The sequence below is a fragment of the Heteronotia binoei genome, chromosome 7 (assembly GCF_032191835.1).
Source record: "Heteronotia binoei isolate CCM8104 ecotype False Entrance Well chromosome 7, APGP_CSIRO_Hbin_v1, whole genome shotgun sequence".
Lineage (NCBI taxonomy): Eukaryota > Metazoa > Chordata > Lepidosauria > Squamata > Gekkonidae > Heteronotia > Heteronotia binoei.
This window is the reverse complement of record NC_083229.1, coordinates 35542727-35557825: the sequence shown is the minus strand read 5'-3', so window position 1 is coordinate 35557825 and position 15099 is coordinate 35542727. Positions and strand designations below refer to the sequence as shown.

At 39.5% G+C, this 15099-nt stretch overlaps 1 protein-coding gene across 2 annotated transcripts in view; it reads right to left on the bottom strand.

Annotated features, from left to right (window-relative positions):
- Window positions 1-15099, bottom strand: part of LRP12 (LDL receptor related protein 12) — a 59406-nt gene that overhangs the window by 18485 nt on the left and 25822 nt on the right. Inside the window, exon 2 of one of the 2 annotated variants that reach the window (XM_060243339.1) lies at window positions 8699-8755. The exons of the other annotated variant lie outside the window; for it this stretch is intronic. Coding sequence (XP_060099322.1) covers window positions 8699-8755 — 57 coding nt within the window. The remainder of the gene's footprint in view (window positions 1-8698; window positions 8756-15099) is intronic. 2 annotated transcript variants of the gene reach the window in all.

The window sequence follows — 15099 nt, the reverse complement described above, 5'->3', positions numbered from 1 at the left end:
TGGATTCTTTATTACTACTGTGCACAAGTTCAAACAACTTGTTATGTGAGACTCATATTATGGGACAAAAATCAGTATTCTAAGAAGATAAATGTCACAGAAAAAAACCCAATTTTATAAAGTATAAACACTGATGTCAAGTAACTGCAGAGGTTGTTGTAGCATTTCCTCAGATGATACCTTTAAAGATTCAAGGTTATGTTACGCCAACTCCAATGTAACACCTAACAACGTGGTAAAATACCAGTACCCTGGAAATTCAACTGTACCTCCATACACACATATTGGGGAGGGATCACAGAACCTCAAAAAATAACTACAGAAATCAGTCTTGCCACTTTTAAAATAACATTCCAATTACACTTTTAGTTCTTCAAAATAGTGAACTTAAAACTTTCAACTCAACATGCTAGTTGTTACCCATAAAGATCAAAAAATGGCCATGGACAGTAGATATTTCAGGGAACAATTATTTGTTTTATGAGCCCTGCCTTTTGAGATAAGCAAGGAATGTCCTGGTGATGAATCAATGAGGCAAGTTTCCTTTGTGTGGACCTTAGCTATCTGGAATCAGTTCAACCATGGAGACCAATCATGCATATTTAAGGCACTACAAAAATGCAAGGTCTTTGTATTTATATAGACTTTAAATATATGTGCTATTTCTCAGCAGAATCACTTTCTATATCTGTTTTTAAGCTGCTGTATTGATTGGCTTTACAAATGGTGCACAACCAAATGGGTTAGTGTACTCAGTTAAACAAACAAACCTGGTACAACATGCTGCTTCAGTTCAGATATCACGTCAGATATTAAAAGAACAAAACCCTTTGGGTCCAACTTTATACAGTAATTCGCACTCTTTACGCACTAAAAACAAAAATTACACTTCAGCTACAAATTCAACACATAATTATCTTCGGCTAAATATATTAATCTATAAAACAAAAATTTCTCAGTATTTAAAACATCTCTAGCATTTTTGCCTGTTCAGAGCTCTTGACAGACATCTCAGTAATCTTTACTGTAAATTAGACCATTATTAATAACATGTACCAAACAATCCGCAAACCTTTCAAAGTTCCTGTTACCACCACAGCCCACTAAGCCTCCCTCTTCAGGTAAGCAAATCCCCCAGGAACGCAAAAAGGGCGAAATGGGAGTCTATTATCAGGAAAGAGAGAAATTGAAAGAAACTCTCACTTCTTCGCCAGACTTAAATGTATTTAAGTATACGGAATTGTATGGCTGGATTTATGCTATTATTTCAGAATTGCAGGTGGGGGACTCAAGTTGAGAGGAGATTGCAGCTATTTAGTAAGATCAAGATACAGATAAGGTGCCAATAAGTGACTTTCAGATTCACAGCCTGACCTCTTAGCCATTGTGCTATTCTATTTATGGGAAAGACATAGTCGTTCACACAGAAGTCTTGAAGTTACTAGAGTCTAGAACTGATTCTAGTCAATAAACTCAGTGGATAATATACTGGACAAGAGGGGACCTGCAACAAAATGCATAATGTGTTGTGGCTTGGTTTAACTTGTAACTGCAGTGTAAGTTTTGTAGTCACTAAATGTATATACCACTCTTGGCATTCACTCACCCTCCACCCTTGATCTCTTCCCATCTCCCTCCCACTCTTGGGACTCCACTATCCCGTCATCTTTTCCCTTCCCCTTCCTTTGACTTCCTCCCCCCTTGTTTAACAAACCTCTCCCCTCTTTCTTCTCCCCTCCTCTTGTCTGTCAGCGATCCTTCAGTCCAATATGAACATATGAAGCTGCTTTCTACTGAATCAGACCCTTGGTCCATCAAAGTCAGTATTGTCTACTCAGACTGGCAGCGGCTCTCCAGGGTCTCAAGCTGAGGTTTTTCACACCTATTTGCCTGGACCCTTTTTTAGTGGAGATCCCAGGGATTGAACCTGGGACCTTCTGCTTCCCAAGCAGATGCTCTACCACTGAGCCACCATCCCTCCCCTTGCCCAATGTTCCCTCTAAGATGAATCACTGTGAGCTAGCTCACTCACCATTTTTTAGCCTCTGGTTCACATGTTTTTTGTTTTCGCTCAGAAAGGATGGCCCCAAAGCAAACTTATTTATGCAGTAGCCAGATTGCTCACTCACAACTTTAATGCCAGTAGCTCATGAAATAGAATTTTACTCCACAGCTTAGAGGCAGCATTGCTTTGGTCTATTTCTTCCCCTTCCCATCCCCCAGCTTTGCTCATTCTCCTATCCTACCACCTCTTGTCAATCTCTCTCTTCTTTCTTCCCTCCACTCCTCCTCTTACTTTTGTCTCCATCTATTTTTCTCTCTTTCTCCATTTCTTCTCCTCCCGCCACCAACCCAATACCCCTTTCTTATCTTTTCTGTCTCTCCTCCCCACCCCCCATCTATTGGTTGTACATATGCTGCCTTGTTTCCCTAGATTGAGGATATTTTAAGTGAAACTTTGTCCTGTGGTTCTGAAGTTGCAAGTTATCATGGTTGATTTGGTAGGAGTGGAAAAGTGGCTGCCATCATCAGTCAACTATATTTAACTTTTAGGAAGTAACATACATCACTGGCTTGGACTTTGGATTTCATGTGACGTTGACGCTTATCTTCGTCTCTAATATGATTTATATCAGGGGTGTCAAATATCTGGCCCATGGGCCACATTTGGCCCACTCAGGGCTTCAATCTGACCCCTGGGGCTCTTTTCTCTCCCTATCCCTCCTGCCCTCACCCTTTGAAGCTCTGAGGCTGCCAAACTTCCCTTCTCTTTTTGTCTTGTCTTTGCTGGCTGCAGCAGGAAGCAAAGCTGCAAAGAAAATGTGGAATGGATTTTCCATTAAGGTCTCTGGGCACAGAGATCTTAATGGAAAATCAATTCCACGTTTTCCTTGCAACATTGTCTGTGTTTCGATGAAGTGGAGTTCAATTCCATGTTTTCCTTGCAACATTGTCTGTGTTTCGATGAAGTGGAGTTCAGTTTAACTTCCCAGTGTTCCTATGGCCAGCTGAAGCTTCCTGGATTTGTGTCCTTGCAAACAACGGGGTTGATGCTTTGAGTCAGCTTTGTCTCTGCTAAATGGACATGAAAACTGGTGTCTATTGAGTAGTTTAACCTGGGAACCCATAGCCAAAGGGGGAAATTACACTGGAAAGCCATTGCCAATCTGAGTAGATCCAGGGGTGTGTGTCTGTGTGCGTGTGGGAGGAAACCTGCAGTGCCCAGCCATTTCATGTTTTTGCAGGATGAGAGCATTTTATATTTTTAGTGTCTCTGTGATCCTTGTGCTTTTCCTTGATGTTTTATTTTTAAAAGTGCATTGCCAAATCCCACACTTTTTGATTTGAAACAAAATATTGCAAGAGTTTTAAGCATATTTGTATTTCAAGTTAAAAAATAATATCTTTGATTGTGTTTGCCTGTGTCATTTATAAAGTTTATATCTCCACTATCTGGCATTGCATTTTATGACACTCATGGCCTGGCCCCACAAAGTTCCATTTATGTCAAATCTGTCCCTCTTAACAAATGAGTTCAACACCCTGATTTATATCCTGTATGTATTGAGTTATACCGTTTATATAGGCTTTGACGTTGTCTTCTGGGCACAGGGAGGTTCTCTGCTGCGGCTTCAGCAGTGTCCTGCTGGCGGGGGGGGGGGGGGGTTGGTTGCATGGGAGGAACCTGGTGACAATGATAATGCTGGCTGCAGCTCTGGTGGTATCCTGCTGGGTGCAGAGAGGACAGGACGGACTGCCAGGACTATGGAGGAACTGCTACTAAGTAAACACCCAACCTCTCTCCATGTAAAAAAATCCAACAACTAGTAACAAATATTATAACAAGTGTCTATATTCTATCACAAATCCAAATAATAGTGTTATATGCAATACAAAATATACAAACTACGAGAGACCATACAATCAATTCTCCATCCACAGTACACTGTTACTCCTACTGTTTCTTCAGTGAGCAATGTCCTCCTCAATTTCTTATCATGAATAAAGTTTGATGATAAAAAGTACTGGTTCAAATATCGTTTTGAGCCTGAGAGCCCTTCCTCCAGGGACCATCCTTCCAGGGCTGCAGAGAGGATGCAGGAGGGACCTGACCATGGCAGCTCCCAGCATATCCTGCTGCCCATGGGGAGACCACAGGAGGGACCCAGCAGTGGCTCCCAGGGCATCCTGCTTGCCACTGAGAGCTGATGAGAATGTTGTTTGCATATGTGTAGGCAATACTTTTCATTGGGGGGAGAATTTAAACCCCCCAATGTATTTTTTTTAAGTTTTCAGATTTTTCTGCAAACCTGGGAAGTGTCCCAAGTTTGCAGGAAAGTCTCTCTACCCTCTACGTGCCCTCTATCTTTGGAAATAAGTATCTGCACATAGGAGGCATGCTGAGAACTTGATATATAGATAAATGTTACCAATTCAGTACATTTGTGCTTTAATACTACCCCCTCCAAAAAAAGTCACCGAATAATTATACTGTTTAACTATTTATATATTTCCAACAGACTGAAAAACAAAAAAGCTGAACATTCAGCTGAATAAACTGGCTGGGGGGGGGGGGAGTGTTATCATGAACCAAAAATTTAAAACTGGGTTTTCAAAATTTTGTTTTTAAAGAGAGATACTGATCAAGACCTCAGGAAACACAGCAAATAGCAGGTATATGCACCATTTATGGAAGAGGTCTTTCATATCACATATAATAAGATCCTTTAACTCAAGATGCCAGAGATTGAACCTAGGGACCTTCTGCATGCCACGCACTGAGCTACAGTTCTTGAGCACTCCACTGCCTTGTAACATGCAAAAAGGCTTGAGTCAGGATGACATTACTTAGAAAGATACGCTGCAGAAGCAGAGCCAGAAGCCATAGGCTTTAACCAGCTGTTTGGAATAAAGAACACATGTGTAAACATCTGGTGAGGAATAAAGCATAGGAGGGTTTTTGGTACAAATCTTTTCCCTTCCCCTTTTTCATTTCCTTAAAAGCTTCTTAGAAAAACTTAAGTACTGTTCAGTTTTCAGTACTCTTAACAATATATTGAATGATTTTGATTTAGGAGATTCTATATATTAATATTACATACAAGAGAGTACCTATGGTATGATTCTTCCTATGGCATGATTCCTTCCAGGATAAGCATAGTAGAATCCCTACTGTACATCAGGGGATTCAATTTCCTCCATCCTTCCCACTCCCAGAATGCACTCAAGACACTGTGCTGCACTGTTACAAGGAACGAAGCCCTTGGTCCTCTTGTTCCTTGACTTTAGGGGAGAGCCAGACAGGATGTGGGAGACAAGCACATAACTCTCAATGGCCCGGGGTCTGCTGAGAGACCATACATGGAAGTTTTAAGATTTTATTTATTTAATTTATGAATCACCTATTCCATATGATGTAAGGCTCCAGGTAATATACAACCCATAAAAACAAGTTAAAACCAAAATGGCAACTACATTATTTCAGATGGTGTCAGATACTTCTTTGCTACCCTGCTCTGGACCGTGCTGTAAACTTGCAGGCAGGTGAGGAGAGGGCTGAAGCAAAGATGGGGAAAAGAGAAGAGAAGAGTGCTGGCTATGATGGAACAGTTGCTGTCCTCAACCAAAGGTCTAGAGGAATGCCTCTGCCTTATGGGTCCCGCAGAATTGCATTAAGTCCCATAGGGCCCTGGTGATGTTTGGCAGAGAGTTAAAAGATAAAAGCAGAGAACTTTTTTTTTGTTCAAGTTTTGATGAGTTATGCTCTGTGATGGTATCTTTTATAGCTTCCTTCTGCTTACTAAAATATTAATTTGCACAGTTTGAATAATGAATACCTAGTTAATCAGTAAATGCTTACTCACAAAGAACTGTCAGTGTACAGTCACGGATATGAGATTTATTTCTCTGTGATATTTATTGTTATGCTCATAAGGTAATTCTCATAAGTATCAAAGAAAATCAGACTCTCACAGATGTAATCTGTAAGAGACTCACCAAAGACTAATTTATCTTGCATACTTACCTGGTGAAGTAGCCTAATTCTTTTAGTAGTACTGCAAGAGTAGATGTGTAACCAAGGTCAACAAAGACAGCAATCCTCAAAACCATTAAGGGACTCTAACTACCATTCTGATATAGTGACTGTCTGGTTTCCAATTTTAGAATTCTTACAAGAAAGATCTGAGACACCTACTGTTATAGAAGCTTTTCATTTATAGTAAATAGAATTTATTTACTTGTAACATAAGTCTGACAACAGTGACATGGAAAAGTATTTGTTTGTTAATACTGTTAAATAATACATAAGTTGGTACTGCTATATAACAAAACGACCAATAAAAATTATTGAGAAAAAAACAAAGACAGCAATCCTAAGCAGGTCTACTCAGAATCCTACTCAACTATTCAACAGGTCTTACTCCTAGAAAGGATTGCACTGAAAGAATGTTCTACATTTCCAGTTTCTGAATTCAAGACACCAACAGATGTGCGTACCTATTTTCTATGAGCATGATTATATTACATTCCTTGACAAAGGGTTGGATCCAGTCACTCTGTCTCACTTTTCATTCTGTCCCACACAATTTTCCCTCAATAGCCCACTCCATATGGCCAGCATAGCCTTTTGGTGGGCAAAGAAGACCTCTTCCTTCACCAGTGGATAAGCTGGTTGGATCCAACCCATAATCATTTCATTCATTAAAAAAAAATCTTTTTAGAAATATTTTAGAGATGATGGGATTCATATGGCACCATGCATGTTCCTGAAGCATGTAGAAATCTGCTGATCTTTGCTTTGGTTGCTAATCTATCAACCCTCATGACTGACTTGTGTTGGGGGAATAAAGGGGAGGGATGCTACTTGGAAGGATGTGCTTAAAATGTCTCAAGTGTGCAGAGAAGCAACCTCACAGTTCTTTGTACCCTAGTTAATGAGCATGGGATTCTTTTTGGGGTTTTTTTTGCTAAATGTTCAAAATCTGAGCCTTGCCTAGCTCAGGAGGATTGGGTGAATAAGATGGAGGATCTATAAATCTGGGCGCACTAACACAATCCTGTAATAGTACTTTATAGCCCATGAGATTACATTCATATCTACTTCAAGGTGGGTTTTTTTAACAGTGGCTTATCTTTCATGGATTTAGATGCATTGCTATATTAACAAGATATTTGTAAATAATTTATATATGCAACTATTGCATGGTAACAACAAAAAAAGGTTGATTTGAATGCAAAAATTATAAGATGTTCATTGCCCATTTAGAACACTTTGCTTTTCAGGTAATACTTTAAAATAAAAACAAAATTAATCATACTTCTTTCTTTAAAAAAAAGAAAAAAGAAATACTTCTTTGGAAATAACTAAGAAACTTATACTGTGACATTTTACCACGGTGGTGGAAAGGAAATGACAGTCCCATTTCTTTTGTAAACAATAACCTTCCCATTACTTTCTGCAAATAATTTTGCCTATTACAGAGATGCATAAATATTTGTTACAAACTAGATTCCACGCTCACTCATGCCGATATTTGATAACTGCATTATCAGCCTTCTATCTCTTAACTGATCGTACTCACAATGGTTCTTAGCTACTAGCAGATCTGATAATACAGCTTCTCTCCCTTTCTACAAATAAAGAACTTCAAATACATGTGAGAGATCTCTGTGGAACTTACTACCTTTTGCAATGAAGGGAGAAGAGATGCAGGAATTCAAATGCCAAAGGTTCACTCCCACTTCCAGGGAATAGATAATAATGGATTCAGCTCACAGAATTGCTACAATAGTCTTCTTGGCTCTCATTAAAAAACTGGTGTTTGAATTCTTAGAGCCCTTCTACTCGTGGGAAAAGTAGAGGGCAGCATTAGCTGATTCCTTTCCCCTACTGCAGTTTCCCACTTTGATCCCCATGATGTTGCTGGGAGGCCATTGATCCATGGGAGGGGCACAATTTCAGAGGGTTGTCAGAAGACTGGGGCAGGTGGCAAGAGGTAAGAAAGCCATTTTTATTTTTTATTTTTAGAACCCAGGACCCAAGTCAAAAGCTAAAATAAGTACATGTTTTTACACTGCCACAGATATTCTTTTCTGGCTATGTCAGCAAGTTACACATAGCATGTATCTAAGCTACAGGAAGAAAAGGGAACAAAGATTGTTGAAGGTCAGAAGCTCTGTCTGAAAGCAAAGGAGGGAAGCAAACCTTAAAGACTCTAGCAATACTCAATTAGTGTCATACCAAATTACTTCTTGTTGTATTAGAAGAACTGTGCATTCATGAGAACAGCGGTTTCAGATGTTGCTTCCAGTCTTATAAAACAAAACTTGTCTTGTGGCTATTTTTGTTATTCTTTAAATAGTAAAGACTTCTTTAAAATTGCTTTTCAGTATTTTTCATTTTGTACAACTTTGCAATATAAAATATCAACACTGGCCACCTTCCCTCCAAGTTTAATGTTTGTATGGAAAAATAATTAAGCATTTAAAAAGGAATAATCTGTTCACAAGCATGCAGGTATCAAATTTATCTTATAAAAATTCTTCCATGTTCCAGTTGCTTCACTCCTTATTACATGCTGCAAAAGGCAGTAATAATTTTTATAGCCAAATATCTCTTCATAAGATACCAGGTGGCTTTCAATATTTACTATTTAAGCCATGCATGAAATTTAAACATTACAAAAAAATGACTTACCAGTTGACAATCCTGAAATATGCACATTTTCTGAACGTTCTGCAAGAGCACTGTTTCCTAAAATTAAACATAATGAATAAACTAATTTCCAAGATAAAATTTGTAAAAAAATTTCAGATATACTACTACAGAAAAAGAACAAAAACCAAGCTATTTTAATCTTCCAATACTTAAGAGCCAAGACCCCCTTCTACTATATTTCTAAAGAGAGAATAAATTGGGAAATAGCATAAATTTTTAAACTAACAAGGCACAGAATGCTTCTTTGTCGCATGGTAGACAAACTAAATATGAAACCTAGAGGCATTAGAGTCTAATTACATTATAAAAGATTTTAAAAGATTTCAGAAGGTTGAGTCCTTTTTAATTATCTCATTTTCAGCTACTTCATAGTTTTCTACCACCTGTTTCTCCCAACTACTTATAGGAAGCTAACCAGATACAACAAAATGGAAAAAATCCACAGAATGAACAGCAGCAGGTATTTTCTCCTAATAATGAGTTTTAAGGCAAATGCCACCAGTTTTCCTTGCCTAATGCAAGAAAGCAAATTCTAGATGCACCCAAGTTAAGTGTAACTCTTAATCCTGTCATACTGTGATTTCACCAGAATTTTTTCATAGTAATGACACCTCTTGCTACTTCTGTTTATTGGTTAGAGGATCTGAAAAGATGCACATCATATGGAGGCAGCATCAGGTCATTTCATGCAGCTGTTGACTCCATTAAGGCCATTATATGTTAAATATTTACAGGGCTTTTTTGTAGCAGGAACTCTTTGATTGTAGTCAATCCTCCTGGAGCTTACAGTAGGCCCTGTACTAAGAACCCTTTAAGCTCTTTTAGGATTGGCTACATCAGAGGTGTGTGGCCTAATATGCAAAGGAGTTCCTGCTACAAAACCCCCCCTATATATACCACTTTTCTTTCTGGGAGGGAAATGTTCAAAGGAGTTTACAAGCATCAAGTAGAATTACATCATAAAGTACAAACTGCAAGACAGTCTATTGCATTCTTTCTCAATATAAAGCAAAAGTCTAAAAGTGAAACCTGCCATCAAAGGAGCTTAAAAACTCTCACTGAAAACTCTCCTGAATAAAACTGTTTTATAGAGAAGACAGAATGCAGGGAGTGAAGTCACTACATGTACCTCAACTGGAAGTGCATTCCATAGTTCAGGGGTGGGGTGGGGGAACAAAAAGATCCTGTAATGCAGAGTCACGGATCTTACTCTGTTATGGGAGAAACAGCAAGAAGGATCTGATCAGATACCATAATTAGCATTCAGGAGCAGCAGCTGTTTCAGAGATGAATTACCGACTGTATAGACCTTTAAAGATTAAAACCAGTACCCTGAATTGGATGGGGGGGGGGGGATTGGCAGTCAGTGCAAAAATTCTAAAACTGTATTAGAAGATTTAAGTCTTCTAACTTTAGAAGTCAGACTGCTATATTCTGAATTAGCTGTAGGTTTTGGATCACCTTTAAGAGCAAATCCCTTGCAGAACACATTGCAATAATCCCGTCTCAAATTTACAGCATCAATATGGTTAGGTTGGCCAAGTTTAAATAAGTAGTTAGCTTTCATACCACACACACAGAAAATGAAAACTGGCACTCTTAGGAAGAGTACTAACTTTCATTTTTATCAACAATGCCAGGACAGATTTTAACCACAATTCCCCCAACCCTTTACATAATCTGCTAATGATGGAGTAGTCTCATCCAAATGCTAAAAACAATCACCTTCAGGTTTTCAGCTTCCCTGATCAGCATCACCTCTATCTTATCTCGATCCTGTTTCAGCTTGTTTCTCTTAGCCACTTAATCAGGACACAGAGGACAGAGACAGCTGCCTCTCCTTGCTTAGTCAACAAACTAGATATCTAGAGATCAGTATCATCTACTTATTAACAACCAACCCTAACACCCCAGAAGGTCTCATACAGGGGCTTCACATGAATGTCAACTAATGCTGATTAGAATGTTTATTCTGGAGACACCCTATGTGTCAACAGACGGAGCTAACAGAAAATCTTCAAATCGCACTCTCTGTGTCTAAAGGACCAGAATCACCATAGCATTCTATCTCACTACTTAATCTCTGGAAAACAGTATGGTCCACACTTGTCAATGAATCTGACTGATCCAACAGGATTAACAGACACCGTTCCTACCCCTCTACATATGGAGACAGTCTACCCGTGCTTTCTCCTTTGCACAGATCAGGCCCTGACAAATTTTCTTTCGACCCCAGAACCAGCCCAGAAATTAAGAAATCCAGATTCACCCACACCAAGCACAATTTTTCTGCCACATTAATCAAGTTTAATGCTGTGCCTAAGTTATAAATGGGTTTGGAAACTGGTTTAGAGAAAATATCCTGTATCTTTAACTGAGGATTAATGGGACATTATCAGGTGGGACATTATCAGGTGCCCAAAGTTTTAGCAGTTCATTTCCACATACAGAAACCTCTATTTAAAAGGAAAGGACATTTTTCTCCACACCAGTGGAGGCAACCCTAAATTCAGCATGTCAGGCTCTAGTTGCAAAGAGCTGGGTCTTTACTGCAAATGGCTGAAGGCTCTTGAATGCCTTCTTGAATAAGGTGAAGACTTGCTTTGTTCTCATCTTCTTTCAGATGGGGTACAAAATGTTTTGTGAGCATGATGTTGTTTTCCTGAAGAGGCACAGAATAGGCAAAACTTGAAAACTTTTGAACAATCCTAGTCCCTCTCCCTTACAGGAACTAAGTCCATGTAGATGTCATGGGAACAGATACTGGTGGGCAACATATTGATCTGAAGCAGTAGAACAAAGTTTTGAGTCCAGGGGCACCTTTAAGACCAACAAACTTTTATTCACGGTATGTACTTTTATGTGTACGCACACTTCCTCCAACACACTGAAATGGAAGTTAACAGTTCATACATATAGGCAGGAAGTGAACAGCATATTAGTGTACTACATAATGAAGATGTTTTAACAGATGCAAAGACCAAACAGGAATAACAAACTAAGTTTATCTGGCCACCTTTTATTTGAATTTAATTATGAGGGAAAACATACCAAAGCAAATAGATATGTCAAAAATAGGAGACTGATATATATGTAAATATATGCTTCTTAATTGTAGAATAAGATGAGACTCTCTTGTTACAATCCATTCGTCTCCTTTCAAGCACGGAGGTAACTAACAGCATCCTCTTCTTTGAGGTGGAGCGAGTGGTTGTATTATGTCTCCTCTGCCATCAGATGAGAGAAAAACATTCCAATATTTATAGCATTACATTACAATCACTATTACAAATGAGAAAACTTTGTTGGTCTTAAAGGTGTCACTGGACTCAAACTTTGTTCTATTGGAAGGAACACACATTCTTCCCCAGTTTTTCCCCACCTCTATCTTCTCTCCCTTCTGTGTCATCTCCCAACTTTTAGACTTATCAGCTCCTCAGGGCAGGGACTTGCCTTCTTGCACTCTGTAAGGCACCATGTGCACTGAAACACTATGTAATAAAATCCCACCATTTTATTCAGCTGTGTGTAAACAAACAGGCCCTAAACTAATGGGTTCTGATGGAATAGCCATGTTAAATTTGTATCAACAAAAACAAGGAACTTACAACTCCTAAAAGACATCTATTGCTGTATAAACTTTTTCAGGTTCAGGTGTATTTTGTTTAAATTAATGTTACAGGGCAGGTCACTACTACCAATATACTGCTATGTACATAGAACAAAAATAAAGAAAATATCAGAGAATTGTCCTCTTTTCAACTCAAATATGGAATCATGGAGGTGGGGACAGATTTCAAGCAAATGATTCAGTAAGTCATCATCACAATCCTGTGTATAGAATTAGTACACCAAGCCTGAATATAAAACTACTCAAAATTTATTATTTGTGTTCTGAATGAGTGTGACACCATTGAAAATTGGCTTGAATACTGAAAGACTTGTCGCTTTCTCTCCAAGCCAGGTTTCTCTGTCCCGCCCCCCACCATGAGGGGAGAGAAGTCTCTTATCTATGCTCACCTCCATCAAGCACAAGAACCTGCCTGCTCTCAGATTTCTCCTGGAAGGAGAAAACAAAACTTTGTAAGGAAAGCAAAGGAGAGCCAACAGTTCCTGAGTTCTGTTTGCATCAAAACTTGTATCGTGGCAACAAATTAACTCTGAGCTATAAGCTGTGCAGGGCATTCTTTGAAGGGCTGACTTCCCCTTTTGGTCCTCATTTAAAAATGCACAATAGAATTTACAGGATGAGGGCCACCATAACTTTAGGACTACAAGCAAAGTTTAGGTCATAAAGGTGACCTGGCATCCAGAATGACAGAGGTCCAGGGTTGCCAGTGCCTAACTGGGGGTGAGGGAACCCATGCTTTTGTGGGGCACTTCCCTGCCACTGGCCAGCAGGGGAAAATCCCATCCCCAACTGGCCTGAAATGACATGATGACATCACCCACAAGTGACGCCATCATGTTGCTAATGTTACATGGCAATACTCTAGATTTTGGGCAAAGCTCTACAGTAAAATCGGCTAGAAACCAAAGAGTTCTGCCCAAAACCTAGAGCATCACTTTCAGGTGATGTCACTGTGCTGTACTTGCGAACCTAGGATTCCCCTCCCTGGCTGCAAGGTAGAACCTGGCAACCCTATAGGGCATGGGTGGCCAATGGTAGCTCTCCCTTTTTTTTTTTGCTACCACTCCCATCAGCCCCAGCCATTGGCCATGCTGGCTGGGGCTGATGGAAGTTGTAGGCAAAAAACATCTGGAGAGCTACCATTGGCCACCCCTGCGATAGGGGTCTGCTATAGATCCTCTATACATGCCTCTTTTTCCACAGTGAAAACCTGTCCTCCCTTTGTTGTAATACTGGGAGGAGCACGTTTCCTATATAAATATGCTCCAGAAAAACCAGCCATTCAAAACTGACATTTTTATCCATCATTTGATCTTACTCTCTCTTATAGCTCTCTTCTCTACTGAGAATCGCATAGGAACTGTGTCTCCCTTGCGAAAGAACTTATGCACAGGGAACAGTTTTCATTGTCTTCTATGCAATCTACATATGAAGAAAATCTACCATAATAGTATCTCACTACAAAACGGTTTCTTTCTGATTTAGAGGAACTTGCCCTATGCAAGCACACCACTAAAATTTCAGGTCTTGTTTCATATTTCACAGGGTTGTAAATAATTATTTTTGGTGAGACACACTACAGCATTCTGAAAAAATAATGAAATGATCCAGATGCTTTTAGAGGGGTTTGTAAATCACTAAGCCAATTGACCATAAAAGTATGCCACCATTTTGGCTTGTTCTTTCCATCACAGCTTGACAGTCATGTACAGACCTCCCTCAAAATAAAGATGTTGCACATTGCATGCATAGCACACTTTAACAGCCTTGTCTTATATTTTCAAAATGACAATATATAATTCCATATTTCTGGAGGCTTAAGTGCCATACACTGCCAGTAAAAAAGAATGTATCTTGATAGATTCTAACACAGCACAAACAACTGAAATGCAAGGGATAATACTAAATCATGTCATATGTCCAATATTCTCATACTTGAAATGTGCAGCTCTGTTTACTGTAGTTAATGAATGGCTGTTCGTGAAGATGTTTCATACCTATTAGTACTATACAGCATTCATTATAGTTTCTTTTTAAAGAAGCTGTCTGCTACATTCTGCACTTACAGGGACTCATATCTAAAGAACTGGGTGACGCTTCCTGTATGGTTGACCCCTGTAAATATGTTTTCTGTTAGACTCTGAGTCTGGAAACATATTGGCAGATAGTTTTATTCAGTCAGATAGTACAGAGGAAAGTAATGGAATATGAGTATACTCTCCTAGGCACACCACAATCCAAGGCTGATTCTGCACTAACCTTGCTCTGCGCGAGGCTTCCGTTTCTCTCCGGAGCAAGCTGGCAATTTCGCACCAGCTGCTCCGTGCCACCATTTTGTGTGGGGAAAACCTGCGATTTTGCTGTGCCACAGTGTAAACCTGAAAAAACAGGTTTATGCTGTGGCGTGACAAATTGCGGGTTTTCTCCATGCAACATGGCAGCGTGGAGCAACTGGTGTGAAATTGCCAGCTTGTTCCAGAGAGAAACGGAAGCCTGGTGCAGAGCAAGATTAGTGCGGAATCGGCCCCAAAGTGTCCCTTGCTGGTTACCTATTTATATATTCACTTATAATCTACCATTTCCCCCAGTGGGGACCTACAGTAGCTTTTATACTGCTTTCCTCTCCTCCCATTTCATCCTCACAACAACCCTGTGAGGTAGGTTAGATGGAGAGTACTGACACCAAGGTCACCCAATAAGCTTCCATGGCAGACTGGGGATTTGATCTTGGGCATTTTCCAGTTCCTAA